We start from the raw sequence: 17,427 nt of genomic DNA on the forward strand, positions 1-17,427 counted from the left end.
GGGTGGGAGGGAGGGGCTGGTCACCCCGTGGTGCCCTTATACAACTCAACGTTTAACCTACTCACGCCGGCTTGTGCCCGCCCTCAGTCGGGCATATTTGCGGAATACACCACGCCGCCGTTGACCGAGCAACCCAACGTTCCTACCAGCTCCCTCCGCAGGAATGTTTATGTTTGTGTGCCAGTTCTCTAACATTTACACACGGATGCACCCAAAAAGAAACATCTCCAATATCTGCATTACCGTATGTGTTCAACAGTATGAACATGCAAATCTGTGTCGCTTAATGCAAATACATTGTACTCTGCAATGGGTATGCTGTACAGTACTCGTACGTACTGGTTTCTATACGCACCGACATACAGGGCATAGAAAAACAGGCTGCACCAAGTGTTTATTCGTACATCAACACGAAACACATCGTTAAACCTCCAAAATGTAAAAAGACAAGTGCTCCCAACATTTTCTATTGAAAATATAAGTATAGTATAACGTAATGGACACATCTTCCATATTTTTTTTTTATAAATGTAGTCATGTTGCTGCCACCGCCACAAGAAAACAGTAGTTAGCACAAAGGCCATCAAGGTATGCTGCTCAAGAACGCCCATTAATACATTACATTGCTTGCCTTATAAACATTGTGGCATGTCAGTGTTTTTTCTCCATTCTCAAAATAATATTGCGGAGTAAATATACTTATTTTTCATGGCAATTTCATTATAACATATGCCACACGTTTATTGGAATGTCAGACGTTAAACAAGATACTGTGCAAAGTACATTTTTAGAACAGCAAAGTGGTTAAATGACAAATAAGAGACGCTGGTCTCGTTAAAGAAATACAGAAACAAAGCAAACCATTGAATGAATTGAACATTAAGGGAAACAATAATACTGACATCCATTGACAAACCATTCAGCCTTTAACAGTCCCACCTGCTAGGTTGGAGTACCTGCACAACTGTCAACGTGGCTCTATTCCATGCAAGAAGTGCAAATTGTCCCCAAATAGATCGTTCATTGCATGCGGGTACACATGCGGGAATTCCTCATCGGTTTTTTCAACTGCATCAAATTAGTAATATTCGTGAATTCATAATATACAATGATAATTCACAAGCATACCTGCATGTTTAATTCTTTTCAATCGCTCTAATAACGTGGGGAAAGGCACACATCCCATATTTAATGGAGCCAAGTTTACAGTTTCCCACCCATCTTTTGACACAATGCTCCAAGCAAAATTACTGCCTTTTCCAGCTATACACTATTGATAGACACAGTACAAACTTGCACGTAAGTAGATGAGAAATAATGTCATGTAAATGCTACAACATAACATGTATTATGTGCATCAAGAGGCATTTTAAGAGTCCCCATTACTTCCCCATCAAAAACACAAGCTGCCAGGGGAAAGTTTTACAAAGGTATAATATGCAATAAAAAGGTGTCAAATACAAAATATAAGTGTACAAATTCTTTTGCACACATTTAATGGTGTGCATAATTATTTTGCACAAAGAAAATACACATGTAAAGCACCAACCATCAGCACACATGGCACTTCATTGGTCATGAACAATATGGTCTCCAGTAGGCTTTCATGTTGTATTTGTTCCACAGTCTAAAGGCAAAGTGCTCCTAATGTTTACAGTAAGGCGCTCAATGGGAGGTTGGATGTGTAATAGCCTTCCTATGACGATGAACTCCTGATGGTTCCTGACTTTCCATTTACTTCGATGGTCTTCACAGACGTTGGCACCTATAGAAATCGAGCAGGGGGGGGGGAAGGGTATATTGCATTTAAATTATACAGGCAGTCCTCGGATCTACATCAGGTAACATTCCGAGAAAAGGTGTCGCAAGCGGAAGCAACATATGCCGAGACAGATTTTCCCAGATAAACAATGATACAATAGGGGGTCACGTTCCTGAGCAAGAATCCGATATGCCACTTTTAATAGCTATGAATACAAGTAGCATATTTAATCAACTACCAATTATATATAAAGTACAATATTAGTGTCTAGAAAGTTCTTACCTTTTTTATAGGATGAAATAAATAAAATTATTTATAAATGCTTAAACAGCACGAAGAATGCACAGAGGTTTAGCACTGGAGCGTGTCGGGAGGCTGACTGACTGGGTGACGTACTGTGTTGTTTGTTTGTGCACAGAACCAGCACCTGAGTCAGCGTCACGGACTGACCGCCAAAAGTAACAAGGGTGTGAATTGGTGACCTGCCTTAAGTGCGGATCAACGTTAGTCGAACAGACTTTAATTGCAATACAGTATATATTTCTCTATTGCAACACTGCAATGGAATTTTTTTTTAAGTTAAAATGATTTCCACCTTAACTTCAAAGCATTTCTAAGAAATAAAAAAATGTGTGTGTAGTAAATATATATGTATGCATGTGTATAAACTGAGCTCTTGTGCCCACCTTCTTAAGCATGCCAGCACAACTGCCGGATCGGATGGCTTCAAGCATGGCCAGACGTGCCTCCTCCGGACTACACTCTGTACTTCTGGCCCCATTACCCATGAGGATGACAGGAGGTGGGGCTATGGGAACTGGAGGAGAATGCACAGATGCAAGCCGTGGCCGCACTGTGGCTGAATCGCCCGAGTCAGCTTCTCTCAACTGCTGAGACACCAGTTCTTCTGCTGCTGTAGATGAGGTCTATGAAAACCAAAAGACACAGTACACACCAGTCAATGAGACACCAAGAAGTGTGATACCTGAGGTCACCACACACTGCAAGTTCAGACAAATCATGCCATTGTTCGATGCTGTACAAACGTACATCCTTAAGCTCAAGAAAATTATATTAAAGCATGTTTTTGTTAATGTATTTATTAATGTCTTTATTAATGGGAGCAGTCAAATAGGCCCTAATATCCGTGATTCGTATAATTTGAAACAGCTGTCAGGTTCACAAAAGTTCCATTATCCACGGCCCTATTCTTCCTATTATCCTCGATTATCCCCGACTTTTTCATTAGTCGTTGCAGAATGGCATCCTATAATCTGTGATTTTTGCAGATAAGAGTCCCACGGCACATACATCCTATTATCCGAAACTTTTTATTTAAAAAAATCATTTTGGCCAAACCAAATTAACGGACGGCGCTTGCTTTGTTTATACACTGCATGGAAAAACAAAGACACACAGACGAGACACACACGAGACACAAATATCCCCCCCCCACTCTGTATATCTGTCACTGACTCTTGGAGCAAGTGATGTTAGCACGAGCACCTATGAAGGCAGGAACGGTACACGAGGGTGGCCAGCATTACGCCCGACCACCTTTGTCTCCCTCGTGCTAATATTTACACACCGCACCAGGTACTCATTTGAGGCCGAGTCAACATAGAAGAGGCCCAGAATCAGTTTAAATATTCGTCACTGGTTTTGACCGTGAGCAGGAATTTAACTGGTGTATCTAGGTTCACAGCACGGCGCACAAACCGCTGCACTGCCGCTCCCCAAAGACAGAGACACACCCAGAGACACAAAGACATGAAGACACACACAGACGAAGACGCACAAAGACTTGGAGATTGAGAGTGATGGAGACAAACACAGACACATGTAGATACGTGCACTGTACATACAAACACAGGTGAAGATGGGGACAGGGGAAAGTACATTACAAACACACAAAGTGATCAATAGATCAGCAGACGCACAGAGATACTTCAGAGATGTGTTTCAAGCGTGTGAGCGTACGCAAACACCTAATGTTTTTTTAAAGACGACCCACCCCTCACATACTCCTATTAGCCTCGATTTGTTTGCAGACAAGAGGAATTGCTAGGCCAGTCTATTTTTCGCAGGTACTGACCAGTCACTTTCCCAACATGCACTGTGTCATTATTTCTATAAGCCACGATTTTTCGGGGATAGGAGGGGCAAAATCGCAGATAATGCCTCGGATAATAAGATCTGCGATATGGGTCCCCAACATTAAACACACAGTCCTATACTATCATTCTGATTCTGGAAAAAGACTAATGAATACTAAATACCACTATGCCTAGCCTGTGTAGACAATGAAGAGGCATTTGACCAGTAGAAATTGATGAAGTAATCCAAGTTTTCATAAATGAAGGCCGAAGTGAAAACATTAGAAAACTAAAAACACTGTTTACAAAAATGGAATGGCAACACTTGAATAAGATGAAGCATACTTTTTTTTTTAACTGCAAAATATTGTGCGTCTAGAGGACAGCTTAAGCTTTAATTTAAATTAAATAAAAAATTGTTTGGCAAGGCGTATGGTTGAAGATGAGATATGATACGTACATCAAGCATGAGTTTCGGTTTACATTTTTCAGAAATCCGATTTTTGGGATTTTAGGCTTATTCCAGAACTGTATTTAACATTATTTTATTTAGATTTATTAAATGTGAAGATCTTTCATTATTTATGCAATACATTTAATAATCCAAATTACTTTAAATACTAACCACAATTTTTTTTATTTTAACATACAGTTCCAACTGTAAAATTATAATTTTCATGTATTTATAATTTAAGCAAACGTTACATTATGTTACAGCACTTTTGGCAGGAAAGTGTGGCTGTGACATCGTCAAGGTGATGTCACTGCGAAATTATTAAATGTAAATGTGTAACAGGTGACGTTTTGCGCAATGGCTCTTCTTCATAGCGAATCAATTATGTACTATGAAGGGCCATTGAGCAAAACTTCGCTGATTACATATTTTAAGGCAGTGTTATTTCCTAATGTGGAGGGTTTGTTAATTGTTATTGCGCACTACTGGCGATGCAGCATCACCGAATAATTTGATTAACCCAAAACGAAGTGGAAATTTAATGATAAAATATAACTAAAATGTGCATATGTTTGAATGACAAATTACGAGATGTACTATTTACAAATTTTAAGTTTATCATTGCTGAATTATAATTGCTAAGGTTTTAGAAAATCATAAGCTCAGAATTAGTTCATTATTTTGATTAACGCAAAATTAAACAATTTAGTGAAAAAAATAAAAGGAAAACATAATGGGAACGAGGAGCATTGTTAATGTTTATAGCCAAAACATGGCTTCATAGACCATCCTAAGGCATGCTGTTTTCCTGCACCACTGTCCACTGGCGCCATGGGTCTACTTTACTTGCGCTTTTTCTTCCCACAGACTCTGCCCACCCTACTTTGGCCTTAGGATGTTTAAACAACCTTATCAGTCCTCCCTAAAATAAATGCATCCATGTGTCAACATTATACAAACACAGCATTTAATCCAACCTTAATTACTACTGCTGCAAGAGGCCAGAGAGGCAAAAGCCCCCAACTAGTAAGTGTCAGCACTAAATGAGAACTGCTTGTCGAGCCAGCGGGATTGAGGAGGGGGGTAGAGGTGACAGCTGGTTTTAGGTTTTGCAGGTTTGCAGTGCCAAGAAACCTTAACAGCTGAACTTATTCAAAGTCGTCACGATATGAGCTTGGGTTACATGAATGCATACATCCCAAGGTAAATTATGTAAGCCATTTGCGAAGATGTCACCACCTCAATAATGTGTAGTTTTATTATTTTAACATGTACCACATCTGCACTGTTAGACGCTGGTCCACAAGGTCACGTGTTCCAAACTTAATTTAAACCAATTTGGATGTTTTTTATTTAATGAATTGTGAAAACAAAGTTTTTTTTTGCAAAAGTGAACCGGAAAACTGGCTTTTATGAGTACCAATAGATAAATAATGTGAAAGAAGTCTAAATAAGTGTATATCCCATCAAATGCAAATGCCTGTTAAATATTTGGTGCAGGAGATACTGCAACAGCAGTCGTGGCTCTTGTTGGCATAGGGACCAAACCAAAATACAAATAAACAATTCCTAGAACAGCCCCCAAAGTGCATACACGTGTCTGTCGCGTGGTCACAAAATGTTTATACAGATGAAACCGACCTATCAAATGTTCAAGGCACTTCATCCAGTATCCAGTTACCAAGGTGCATAGACTTTAATAAAATAAAAGCAAAGTATACTTCATAAATATTGCTCCAAATAGCTTAATTGATTTCACAAGAGGATCGTGAAAAAACACATTTTAAATATAATTTTTTGTTCAAAACAGGCAAGTTGCTTTTCTTTTCAAGTTATCTTGAAGGAGTATTCTAGTGATGCTTACAATTACTAATCGCCACGTAACAAGAAATCCATTGAATAGTCAATAATGTGGCTCAGTCGTTGAAGCTACACAGGGTACATGAGGAACCATTTGCAATATTAAAAGTCCAGACCCCTCACTGGATGATGGTAAGGTTTAATATCATTTGATTGAAATAGCAGTATTGCTGAGACAAAAACAATCTCTTTTTATACTATACAGCATGTATAGCTTTGCAAATCAACTAACATTTCACAGATATGAAAAAAAGATAAATAAGGACATCTATTGGGATGGGAATTGAGGTGAAAGTAAAAGAATTGTTGGAACATTATTTGTTCAGACCATTATAAGGAATTATGAACGACTAAGTCCTCTTGAAAGATAAATAATCTGCAAAAAATTAAAAACACAGTTGTCACTTGCATTCCCACTTACTTTTCTCAGTCGTTTCCCTCCTGCGCCTGATCGAATAGCCGCCATAAGAGCGTCTCTTTCCGTCTCACTTTCAACAGCTGCCGGTATCTTCTGCAGATTTTCACCTGAAACCTAGAATATATTGAAACAACAACCAGAACATTTATGGAAATGTATACAACGTTATACATTAGCAAGGTAAATGTTTAAGATAACTTTAATGATACATATGTAATAATAGTTAAAAATGCATGTTCTATAAATACGTTTTAAAATAAATGAATTACATTTAATTTACGATAGACACACATTTGCCATATTTATTACAATATTTTAAATGTGACGATGTAGACAAAGTAGTCTGACCTTTCTCAATCTGCCCATGTTGTCTGTAGACTGAAGTGCTTCCATTAGGGAATTATGTGGATTGTTATCCTTCAGAATTGGTTTTTGCACCACAGGTTTTAACTTCAGCATCGGTCCAAACAGACCAGTATCTTCACCTGATGGTTTTCTCTGCTCATAAATAAGACTGGGACTTTCCAGTGCAGCTCCAGTGGTATTTAAAACTGTGGGCGGCTGATAGAAAGGACTTGCATCTGTGGATTTTGGAGAACTGAGAACAGACTGAATTTGAGATGAGTTAGACGCTGATTTTACATTAAAAGGGTATCCACTACTTGGTTGAGAAATCACCGGAGGTGGTGACTTGACAGCAAAGATGGTGTTCTTAGACTCTAAATGACTAGACTCTACACTCATGCTAGATGGTTTGTCATCTTTGAATATGACACTTGGGAAACTGACTGGTCTAAATAGTTTTGGCTTCCATTGATGAACTCTTGGTGCCTCAATTATAATCACTTTCCCTGGGTCACCTGGAGCATTTGGAATGTTGGCATTTTCTTCCGTAGAAAACTGTGGTGGTGGTGGAATTATGAGCTCATCCTGTTCACAATTTACCTGAAGTGGTGGCAAAGCATCCACAGGTGTTGTCTTTGTTGTGGTGGTGCCACTGTAAGTTTCATTTGGAGTATCAATGGACTTGTAGGCTGTTTTCTTGGCAATGGCAGATGCCACATAGAGGCTGGAGGTTCTCCTGCCGGGACGGAAAAATGCATCTTGCTTTGAGCTAGATGGTGGAGATGTGGCAATGCTGGCAAGTGGCTCGGTGGCTTTTACAGCAGAGTGTTGCTGAGATATTGTCTCTGGAGTACACTGGAGGGAATGGGACCTCTGGAATGGGCGAGTCACATTTGAGAGCCCTGATAAAGGAGGAATCAATGGTGGGGGAATCAATGGTGGGGGAATTAATGGTGGAGAAATCACTGGTGACTGATGTGCTGTATGCTGTTGTGGATTGGCTGTAATGTCCCTGATCTTCGCTGTAGAGTCATATTGCAACTTTTCTTTGATTTCTTTTGTAGTATCGGTTGCAGTAGAATTCTCAGTCTTGCTGGCTTCTGTTTCATAAGTTGGTAAAAGGAATGGGACATCAGCTGTTTCAGGTTTTGGTCTTATGACTGGCTTGGAAGGAACAATTCTGTAAGTGGTCAATCCCACTTTAGGAAGGTAATCTCTGGTGATTTCATTTGTGGACCTCCACCGATCTGAAGGCTGCTTATAGACAGGAAGAACTGGAGAAGATGGTTCAGCAGAATTATATTGATATTCAACTTCAGGTGCACATGGCTCTCTTGAAATTGATCGTGTCTTGTAAAAAATGCTGTTTTGCATCGAAGCCTCAGGCTCATTTGATTGGTCCATTATTGGCTGTGAAGTTTTATTTATTTCGGATACTTTTCCACTTTGAATGCTTTCTGAAAGAAATTTTTTTTCTGATGGTTTAGATAGCCTTTCTTCTGCAATAACCTTAAAAACTTTGTCTGGTTCAACTATTTCTTCTCTAGCTCCTGCAATTTCTTTATGGATTTCAACTGGCTGGATCATTACAGACTCTTCCACGTATGTCATGTATTTTTGTGTTACCAGTTGTTTTTTATACTGTTCGGATGATGCATTCTGTCGTTCCGCAGTTATACTCTTTACTTGCTTGTCCACAGATTTGGCATGTACTACAGGGATTTTCTCCACATGCGCGTTTAGAAAGGTTTCGTTTTTAACAGGCATTTTATCTAGACACTTGAGGCTTCCTCCATGCCTTTCTGCCCTGCTTAACTCACTATTTGGTTTGGTGGATATGTCAGGGAAAGCCATAGATAACCTTTTATGTCTGGGGTCTTGTTCACCCACTACACAACCAGATGCTTTTGCAGTGGCCCCAGAAAAAGAGCCACAAAGGGTAGGTTTGGATTTATGGTCACGTTGCTGGGCCAAGGCAGATTTCTGAACCTTGGCAAGAAAGTCGACTTTTACTTCATTACCATCCTTTTTCTGAGTAACAGGTGGCTTATCAGAAACCTGTTGCACATTTCCAGCCTTGTTTTTATCAGCTGCTTCCCTTTTTTGCATATCATTATAAGCTTTGAGAAACTGCAAAGCTTTTTTTGAAGGTCCTCTTTTGACATCTGTTGCCACATTTGCATTTGCTGATAAAACAGGATACTTTGTCTCGTTGTTTATATCTACTTTATCAGTATTGTTGGAGCTGCTGTCTGCAGTGGCTTTTATCACTGTTGAATCTGGAAGGGCTGGCTCTGGCTTTTTAACCGGCTCTACAATAAAATTAACGTCAGCCTCTGCTTTATTATTTTTTACAGTCTCCACATTGGGGGGACTACTCTTAGACCTCAAGTCATCATCTGCAAATAAGACAAAAGCATACATTTTATATGTTTAAATCACAAATGCCACACCAATTATGCCACGTAAATATTTCAGAAAATGGTTATATTATCACTCATTTGCTTTTCACTTCTTGCACGCTTTATGAATAACACTGAATTTTGTCACATGTTAAGTATTGTGCTATATTATTCTTATTTCCATGACTAACCATTCTGTGTATAAAAGCACTCACCCGTCAGCCCCATTTCAAGTTCAGCAATTAACTCATCGAATTCAGCAGTTGCTGCAGCATCAGTGTTAGCCTGTACCAGGTCCGATGAATATTCTTGCACCATGTTATCAGCTAAGGCCCTGCACCAACATTAATAAACAGCACAAATTACAAAGGAAACGTGTTCTTTTAGCATTACAGGACACTTGACATTACAAACTGAGCATTTCAACGCATATAAATGAAAATGAAGCAAGGTGTCACGTGTAAAAATAGCGTATTTGTTCGAAGAGCAATGGGTTGTGATGCCTTACTGGGCTTGCTGAGATGCGCCACAGAAAGTCTTCTGTGTCTCAGACTTGGCGGTGGTTCCTTGTTCAAGCCTACGGGGTGCCGCTTCAGGCACGCACTGTTGCTTTGTGACATTTGAATCACTGCCCATTCCACCACCCTCGTTCAAAGTTTTTTCTACAGCAGTAATAAATGTCAAACAACATATAAATAAGGTCCATTAAACATTGTGGATATGAACACCATAATGTACTTCAAAACGTTGAACAATGCTTTTTTTTACAAGTGATGTGAATCCATTTTCTCAGACAAAGGTGAAAGTTCACACAAACGATTATGGTATGTAAGAGCACTTGGGGGGAAAAAATCGGGTTATTTTCATTTATGTCTTCAATACTACAGATATTTCTTATTAAAACCACAAAATGTGAAGCATATAGTATTTTTGAACACAGACGAATGCCCCTTGTTCACCGTACTGTTTCAGCATCTCCATGAGCAAGTATTTGCAACCAATGGATTTTCTCCGACATATATGTGTCATCAGTGCGCAGGTGTTTTGAGAAAAGTAAACAGCGAGGCAATATTTATACTGCAAGGCTGTGGCTCCATGAATGACGCAAAAAGACGTTCCCACCCGTAATCTCAGGCATCTGCTGCTCTGGGTTTTGTGTGAAGTTTTTGTTAAACAAAAAGAGCTTTTGGCCAACAGAAGACATATACTGTACAACAACCAGAATAAACACCATAGCCAAAGATTATATCTGGTGAGAACAGACTTGCTCAAATGTACAAATTGTGGATGAAAGAGTCACTTAGATGAGCAGTAAGCAAGAGTATTAGTCCAACATTGGCAGAAGAAATTGCTTGAGAGTTTTTAACATAATAAACATAAACTTGTATATGCATTTGTAATATGATTTGTGCAAGCTTTCAGAATTTACATGTTATATTTTAAATAAATAATGCTTTTATCAAAAGCGCAACTGGTTAGCACCTCACATTATCACGTCTGGCTATGTACGGCACGAAATAATTTCAACAAACATACATTAAATATTTTTTAGATACAAAAGAATGTCACGTTAATGTCAAACATACAATGTTTGACTTGTTTGTCCACTGGAAATCCAAATTCCAGTTTTACAAAACATCGTCAACAAATAAACAATAAGGTACGATGTTGTTTAGAACATAGGTAGCCAATGAAATTAAAAAGTAGAGCACTTGGTGGAGCATTTGGCTCCATGAATAATTCTGAAATCTATAACATGCAAACATATGGGTATACTCACACTACCACTTTAAACAAGTTGAAAATGTTACGTTATAAGCACCACAATTGCCGTTTAAACAAAGATTTACAGTTCAAACATAAGTTATGTGCGTGTTCAACACATGTATGAACAGTTTAAAAGATATATCTTATGAAATTCCACGAGAGATGTTTGACAGCCAGTTATATGTGCAAGCCAAATGAAAGAGAAAAAAGCCAATGGTTGTCCTTGTAAAAGAGCTGCTTAGCTCAATGGGCTTTACCAGCTGAAATAAAGTTAGTCTGAATTTGCATGGAACATATGTAAAATAATACTATGTAAATCATAAATTAGATTTTTTTTTGGTATTTTGGCAGGCTGTTTGCACCACAGCCTTTCAGCATTTTCATGGAAAATGAGGACCATGAAGGGTAAAGGACTTTAAAAAGACCCTTCATTTAATCCACACACTTTCAAAGGAAATGGTGCCCCTGCTGCAAGGTTATGCAGTTGTTTTACCTTGTAAGCATTATTCTGCAGTATGAAAGTCAATTTTATATCTGAATTAACATGCCTAAAACTCTTAATAAATAACATATTTTATGAAAGTAGTGTAATAATTAGCCAATTGTCGGCACATGATTACAATTTTGATCACAAGATATCTAAATGAACAACCATTTAAAGAAAGTTTATTGGATTAAAATTACTTCTGGCCTCCATACTGCATATACAGCCATCTATTCCAATGAAGCCATGCATTTTACAGCTCACTGCAATGATTACCTGCTATACCGCGTGACACACATCTGAATTGAAATGGAAACGGGGTGTGTGTACTATTGTTGAATAGCCGTGTGGGAATACAAGTGTAGGCAGCAGTACGGTATTACGAGGAGCTACACAGACCCTCCTCACCTGATGGAAGGGCATGAGGAGGTGCAGGGGGTGGAGCGGTCGGCTCAGGAGGAGGAGGAGGGTATGGTGGAGGAGGGGGTGCCTGGAACTGTGGAGGATCCCGTGCGATGCCGGGTGGCGGCGAGGTGGGAACGACGAGAGGTGGGGACGCCTGGGACCCGCGTGGGGGTTTTACAGGTGTAGGCCGTTCACTTACTCCTAAGGTTGTGGCAACATTAATATTGATGAACACAAGGGAGTACACGCCAATGTGAATTGTTTTGCAGTATATTATTATCGTGAACATAATAATGTAAATTCACACACGTGACACATCGTATGTAGAATGTACAATAATTTAGTTATATGTTGTAAACATGTATATACATCACACGGGACTTTCAGGCTGAGAGAAAAAAAGTTCCCAAAGTAAACTCAAGGCAAATTTATTTTGGAATATTTCCACAGAAATTACTTTATGCAGATATCGTTTAACATTTGTTGTGGCCCTAGCTGCTACTCAACTAACATAAACGCCACAATGTACAGTATACGAAAAGTTGTAGCAGCATTGGTTATTGTTATATAATGCTTTTAAAACTATTTTCAACTAAATATTTTAAACCAAAATAATCTGCAGGAGCGGACACAACTTAGATTACCAGCCTATGAGAGCAGTCCCATAACTGGTGTGCTACGGAAGCACTCCAAAGAATTTCTAATTTCAAAGGTGCCCAGCCAACTGGCGGGCACAAGCCGATCGTGTCACCAACTCATGTGTCATGCTTGCACGAGTAAATTCACAAACGCATACCCACAAACCCAGGTGTCCGGTGAATAGACGCTCATCGGGCGACTAGCACCCGAACAAATGTTATGCAACACTTACTCAGACAACAAAATGCTTACGTTCCAGAGATGGCCACCCCGGAAGTTAGACCAGTGTCCAACCACAAACACTTGGCATAAACTACCACATTCAAGATAGCCAATATTAGCTTTTGGGGATCAAAATGCCAAACCTCTTTTACAGAGGTAAATGCCAATATCAGGGTGACTTTCCATACTATAAATGCAAACCTCATCGAGGCTATGGGCTCAAGTCGAGTCCCCATGGACAGCATCATGGACTATGGGCAACGTGAATCCAAATGTATTGAATCTTAAAAAGGGCCCCTTTGTGGAATATGTTAATTATTGGGTGAGACGGTTGCCCCCCTGATCTTTAAACAAAGCCACAAATGCAACTCCATCAAACCTGATGGCGGTTGGCACAAATACTTTCTAGAACTCGAGAATCTTGGGGATCTAGCAATTCCAAGGGTGACTACTACGTTCCAATAAAATAAAAACAGTACCCTTAATCGATACACATTCGGCACATATTAATAATATTGTCCATGGTGGCATCTGCTCAAGTATAATTTAAATATTTACCTTCTTTATTTTCATCCTTTAACGGTAAGCTCCCAGAACTGTGAGTGGAGGCTGGGAAAAACAAAACCAACAAAAAAATGTCCATACATATGAATGGCATTCATTAGCATCAGCAAATTTGACTTACCCATAACTGACCAAGTGAATTCATTTAAGGTTCAAACAGCAGCTGGCTGTTAATATAAAACATGTTCTTCAGTTATGAACTTCTAACACTCGTCCGGGGAATTACTTTTTGTTCCTGTCCGAACATCTAAGATGTAAGCATAATGTATAAACTTTCAATAGAGCCAAAGTACAGCCACGCACGAGTAATTGTTAGAGTGCATCACCAACGAAAGCATAAAAAAACGTGAAAAATGGAATGCCAAATAATAACATTTGCGACGAAAAGGTAGACATCGTCACGTGACAGTTATAGGAACTAGGAGCAAAGCACAATGTCTTTAGGCCGAGATGCAATCTGCCATTTCAGTGCAATCAATATGGGGATGACCATATTGTGTTGGATTGCACCCCATGAATTGTAAGAAAATGTCCGAGTTGCAACACTATGCAAGTAAGTACAAAGTGCTACCACAGACGATGGTATGAATCGGAAAAACAAGAAAGACACACATATGCACACATGTAATGTAGCTCTGAGAGACGCCGTCTTGTCTTCCGTATATTTATGAAGAATAAAGTCCAATAACAACTCAACACGTAACACGAGTGACTCTGTACACTCGGGTGATGAGACAGAACCATACTCGGGAGACATTCTCGCTTCCAAGCTCCAGACAACTTGCAGACGATGGAGACAACCCGATCCCAGGTGACGACGACGGCAGTTCCCCACACCAAGCTGCCACTCGTGCCGCTATTTATGCTCGCCCGCTCCAGCCACACCCTCAGTCTCAATCCTCCTCACCTCACCTGGCCCTGCCGCTCATGTCCTTCTCACACTTCCCCACCATGAGATCCCGTCTCGTGAATCCTCATTAACTCGTCCATTAGTAACACTTCCCCCGCCATTGGATCCCAGCTCATGAATCCTCATTAACTCGTCCTTCCCCGCCATTGGCTCCCGTCTCATTAATAGCTCGTCCATTAGTAACCATGGTCCCCGGGGAGCCACACTGTCCCACTATCGCTCCGCACTGTCATTACACATATACACACACATGTGTATATACAAGTATGTATGTACATCCACACACAAATATGCATTCATGCACACACAAATTAATATCCACACCCACAAACACATAAGCTCCCCCATTTAGCCTTTCACAGAATGTTGAGGCAATTATTATTTGGGAGTACCTATGAAGGCCGGAACAGTGTACGAGCAGGTGGTGTGGCCAGAACCACGGATAGCTACATTTGTTGTTCCAGTGATGATGTGCGCACACCACACCAGAACTCATTTGCAGGCTGAGTCAACATAGGGAAGGCCTCAGACTGATACAAACATGACCTGACAATGATGTTAGCTGTGGCTGGGAATTTAATTCAGGTTACTGGATTTATAGTGCAGTGCAATAACCACTCTGCTATCGATCCCAACATACATGCATGCACGCACACATACATATACATACGTACTCACATACACTCACTCAAAATCACATATATACATATACACGCTATCTACATGCTCACTAGACCAACTTGCTTACTGATTGGATGACTGTTGGATTGTGATGCCACCTGACTAAAAAAACACAACTGACAGCATGCAACCCCCATCACAACACATTGCATGGCATGATGCCATTGTGCGGCAATTTCTCTGTAATCTATCACCACGACAAGATTTCATCCCTTTTACTGGCCATCTGTGAAAATGAGCTTCATAGCTCATCGGATTCCTCCAGTCTAATTAAAGATTCTGATGGCACCAAAATAGCAAAGTGTATCTCTTCACAATAAAAAAATAAATCTTGTTTAGTCGATGAACAATTCATTCCGGCCAAATCTCTTCAACCTAATTTAATATTGCTTGTGAGGACATTAAACCCCAAAACATTACTGGGTAGGCACTTTAACATTCCACGACTTCAACCTTCATTAAGCATAACAATGATAATGTATTCTATGTTCATGTCCTCAAAAATAAGTCGCCAATTAAATATTTCACCTTTTCATCATATTATAAAGGTGCTTTCACTGACGACAGACATAGTGGGACTCAAAAGGCAAATGCAATAGGAGCAGAGGTCTTGTTGAAAGAAGACAGTTGAAGCCAAACAAAACTGCATGCACAATTGGAACATATTTGCTTACCTTCTCCCCTGTGTAAATATGATCTTGACAAATCGGCTAGGTGATGATTAAGTTTAGGTATTGTGCCGAAGCAGTTCTACTGCACTAAAAGCAATGGAATTTCACTTTTGCTCCCCAAGATGCTTGCAGGTTGTTACCAACACTAAACGAACAGAAGCTTTTTAAACATACTTTTTCGATTAAATAAAAATGTTGGTTGATGGCACAGCTAAAATTCCCACATTTGAACAGAGCCAAAAGCGCTCCATCGCAAAAAATAAATCAGTCTTGAATCGATATAACTATAAGAGCACTTGATAAAAAAAAAATCCAAGTTGAAAATGTGAGCACGTGAGAGCTCACCTGTGGAGCTGCTCCGCCTTCGATGCTGGTTCTCTGCGCTTGGCTGCACAGGAGGAGGGGATCCAGGCTGCAACAACGCCGCCGAGGCCTGTTCTGGGGCAGATCTCGGAGGTGGCGACGGCGGCGACTCGGCGGAGACCTGCATACCCTGGGCGGTTGTGGATGGGGGAGGGGGAGGTGCACGGCGCTTGGTGCGATGCTGCAGCATGGCGAGTGGCGACGTAGCTCCAGCGGCCTCAGTCGAAGATGAGGCCAATGGTGCAGGGGGAGACTGGGTTCTTCTGGTCTCCTGTGCCAGGCACGGCTGGTCTGGAGAGCTCTGAGCAAGAAACACAAAGTTGTCAAGAGATATCCAACAAAGCCAAACCTGTCTCCAGCATAATACTGTACAACTATTTACTAATGGTGGTGTGTTATGTAACAAATAACTTTATACTGGTAGGAACCTCCTGGTTACACCAGCCCACAGGGGATTATTGTATCCATCGTGCAGGGAGGGGCTGGGTGGGGAGGGTGGGGCTGGGTGGAGAGGGGAGGGTGGGGAGGGGCTGGGTGGGGAGGGTGGGGCTGGGTAGGGAGGGGAGGGTGGGGAGGGGAGGGTGGGGAGGGGCTGGGTGGGGAGGGTGGGGCTGGGAGGGGTGGGGCAGAGTGGGGAGTGGCTGGTCACCCCGTGGTGCCCTTATAAAACTCAACGTTGAACCTACTCACGCCGGCTTGTTCCCGCCCTCAGTCGGGCATATTTGCGGAATACACTACGCCGCCATTGACCCTGGCCATTGACCGAGCAACCCAACGTTCCTACTAGCTCCCTCCGCAGGAATCTGTTTCAAATCCAAGACCTAATTCGTTTAAATTTATTTTTTTGAGAGAGGTTAGGAAGTGACGAAACTATCACTAAAATAACCGTACATGTCATAGCTATTGGCCAAACATCCTCATGTAGGACCCTCTTGAATAAGAGTCTTCAGACTCAGTGCGACTTTCCTGAATATGTAATTATTCTTACTAATGTAATACATTGCCATGCTGGTCAGTGGGGATTGGTGAAATATGATGAATTAAAGTGAAATTTGTATTTTTGAATGATGTGAAATATTAGATAAAGAGGAAAAAAGAAGTAATCGATTTCAAAGAACATCTTTTATTTCATGATACTCAGCTCGAGTATCATGCCAATAATGGAAGCTATTTATATACCAGAGGCTACGTTATTGGTTGGCTATGCACGATGTGAAAGACGTTAAACATACTGCCAATGCATTAAACATGTGCAGTATTACAATAAAAAAACATGTAAATGACACAAAAAATTTTGAAGCAGCCTGAAAAGGCTTCATAAGCTTGTTTTTGAAGTGTGGTTTTGATAACAATTTTGTTAAGAAAAGAGATGAAGTAACTAAAG

At 40.4% G+C, this 17,427-nt stretch overlaps 1 protein-coding gene across 6 annotated transcripts in view; it reads right to left on the minus strand.

Moving 5' to 3' along the window:
- Window positions 1–379: 379 nt before the first annotated feature.
- Window positions 380–17,427, minus strand: part of LOC144941034 (protein cordon-bleu-like) — a 59,978-nt gene continuing 42,930 nt past the window's right edge. For 5 of the 6 annotated variants that reach the window (XM_078867493.1, XM_078867477.1, XM_078867484.1 and 2 more), the window contains 9 exons: window positions 16,026–16,344; window positions 13,413–13,463; window positions 11,997–12,194; window positions 9,846–9,999; window positions 9,553–9,671; window positions 6,939–9,334; window positions 6,594–6,704; window positions 2,449–2,688; window positions 380–1,765 (listed from right to left, as the gene is read on the minus strand). In XM_078867493.1, the coding sequence (XP_078723619.1) occupies window positions 1,697–1,765; window positions 2,449–2,688; window positions 6,594–6,704; window positions 6,939–9,334; window positions 9,553–9,671; window positions 9,846–9,999; window positions 11,997–12,194; window positions 13,413–13,463; window positions 16,026–16,344 (3,657 nt within the window). In that variant the 3' untranslated portion in view covers window positions 380–1,696. The remainder of the gene's footprint in view (window positions 1,766–2,448; window positions 2,689–6,593; window positions 6,705–6,938; window positions 9,335–9,552; window positions 9,672–9,845; window positions 10,000–11,996; window positions 12,195–13,412; window positions 13,464–16,025; window positions 16,345–17,427) is intronic. The other variant, XM_078867502.1, reaches the window with a different exon arrangement.

Source organism: Lampetra fluviatilis, chromosome 2 (assembly GCF_964198595.1).
Source record: "Lampetra fluviatilis chromosome 2, kcLamFluv1.1, whole genome shotgun sequence".
NCBI lineage: Eukaryota > Metazoa > Chordata > Hyperoartia > Petromyzontiformes > Petromyzontidae > Lampetra > Lampetra fluviatilis.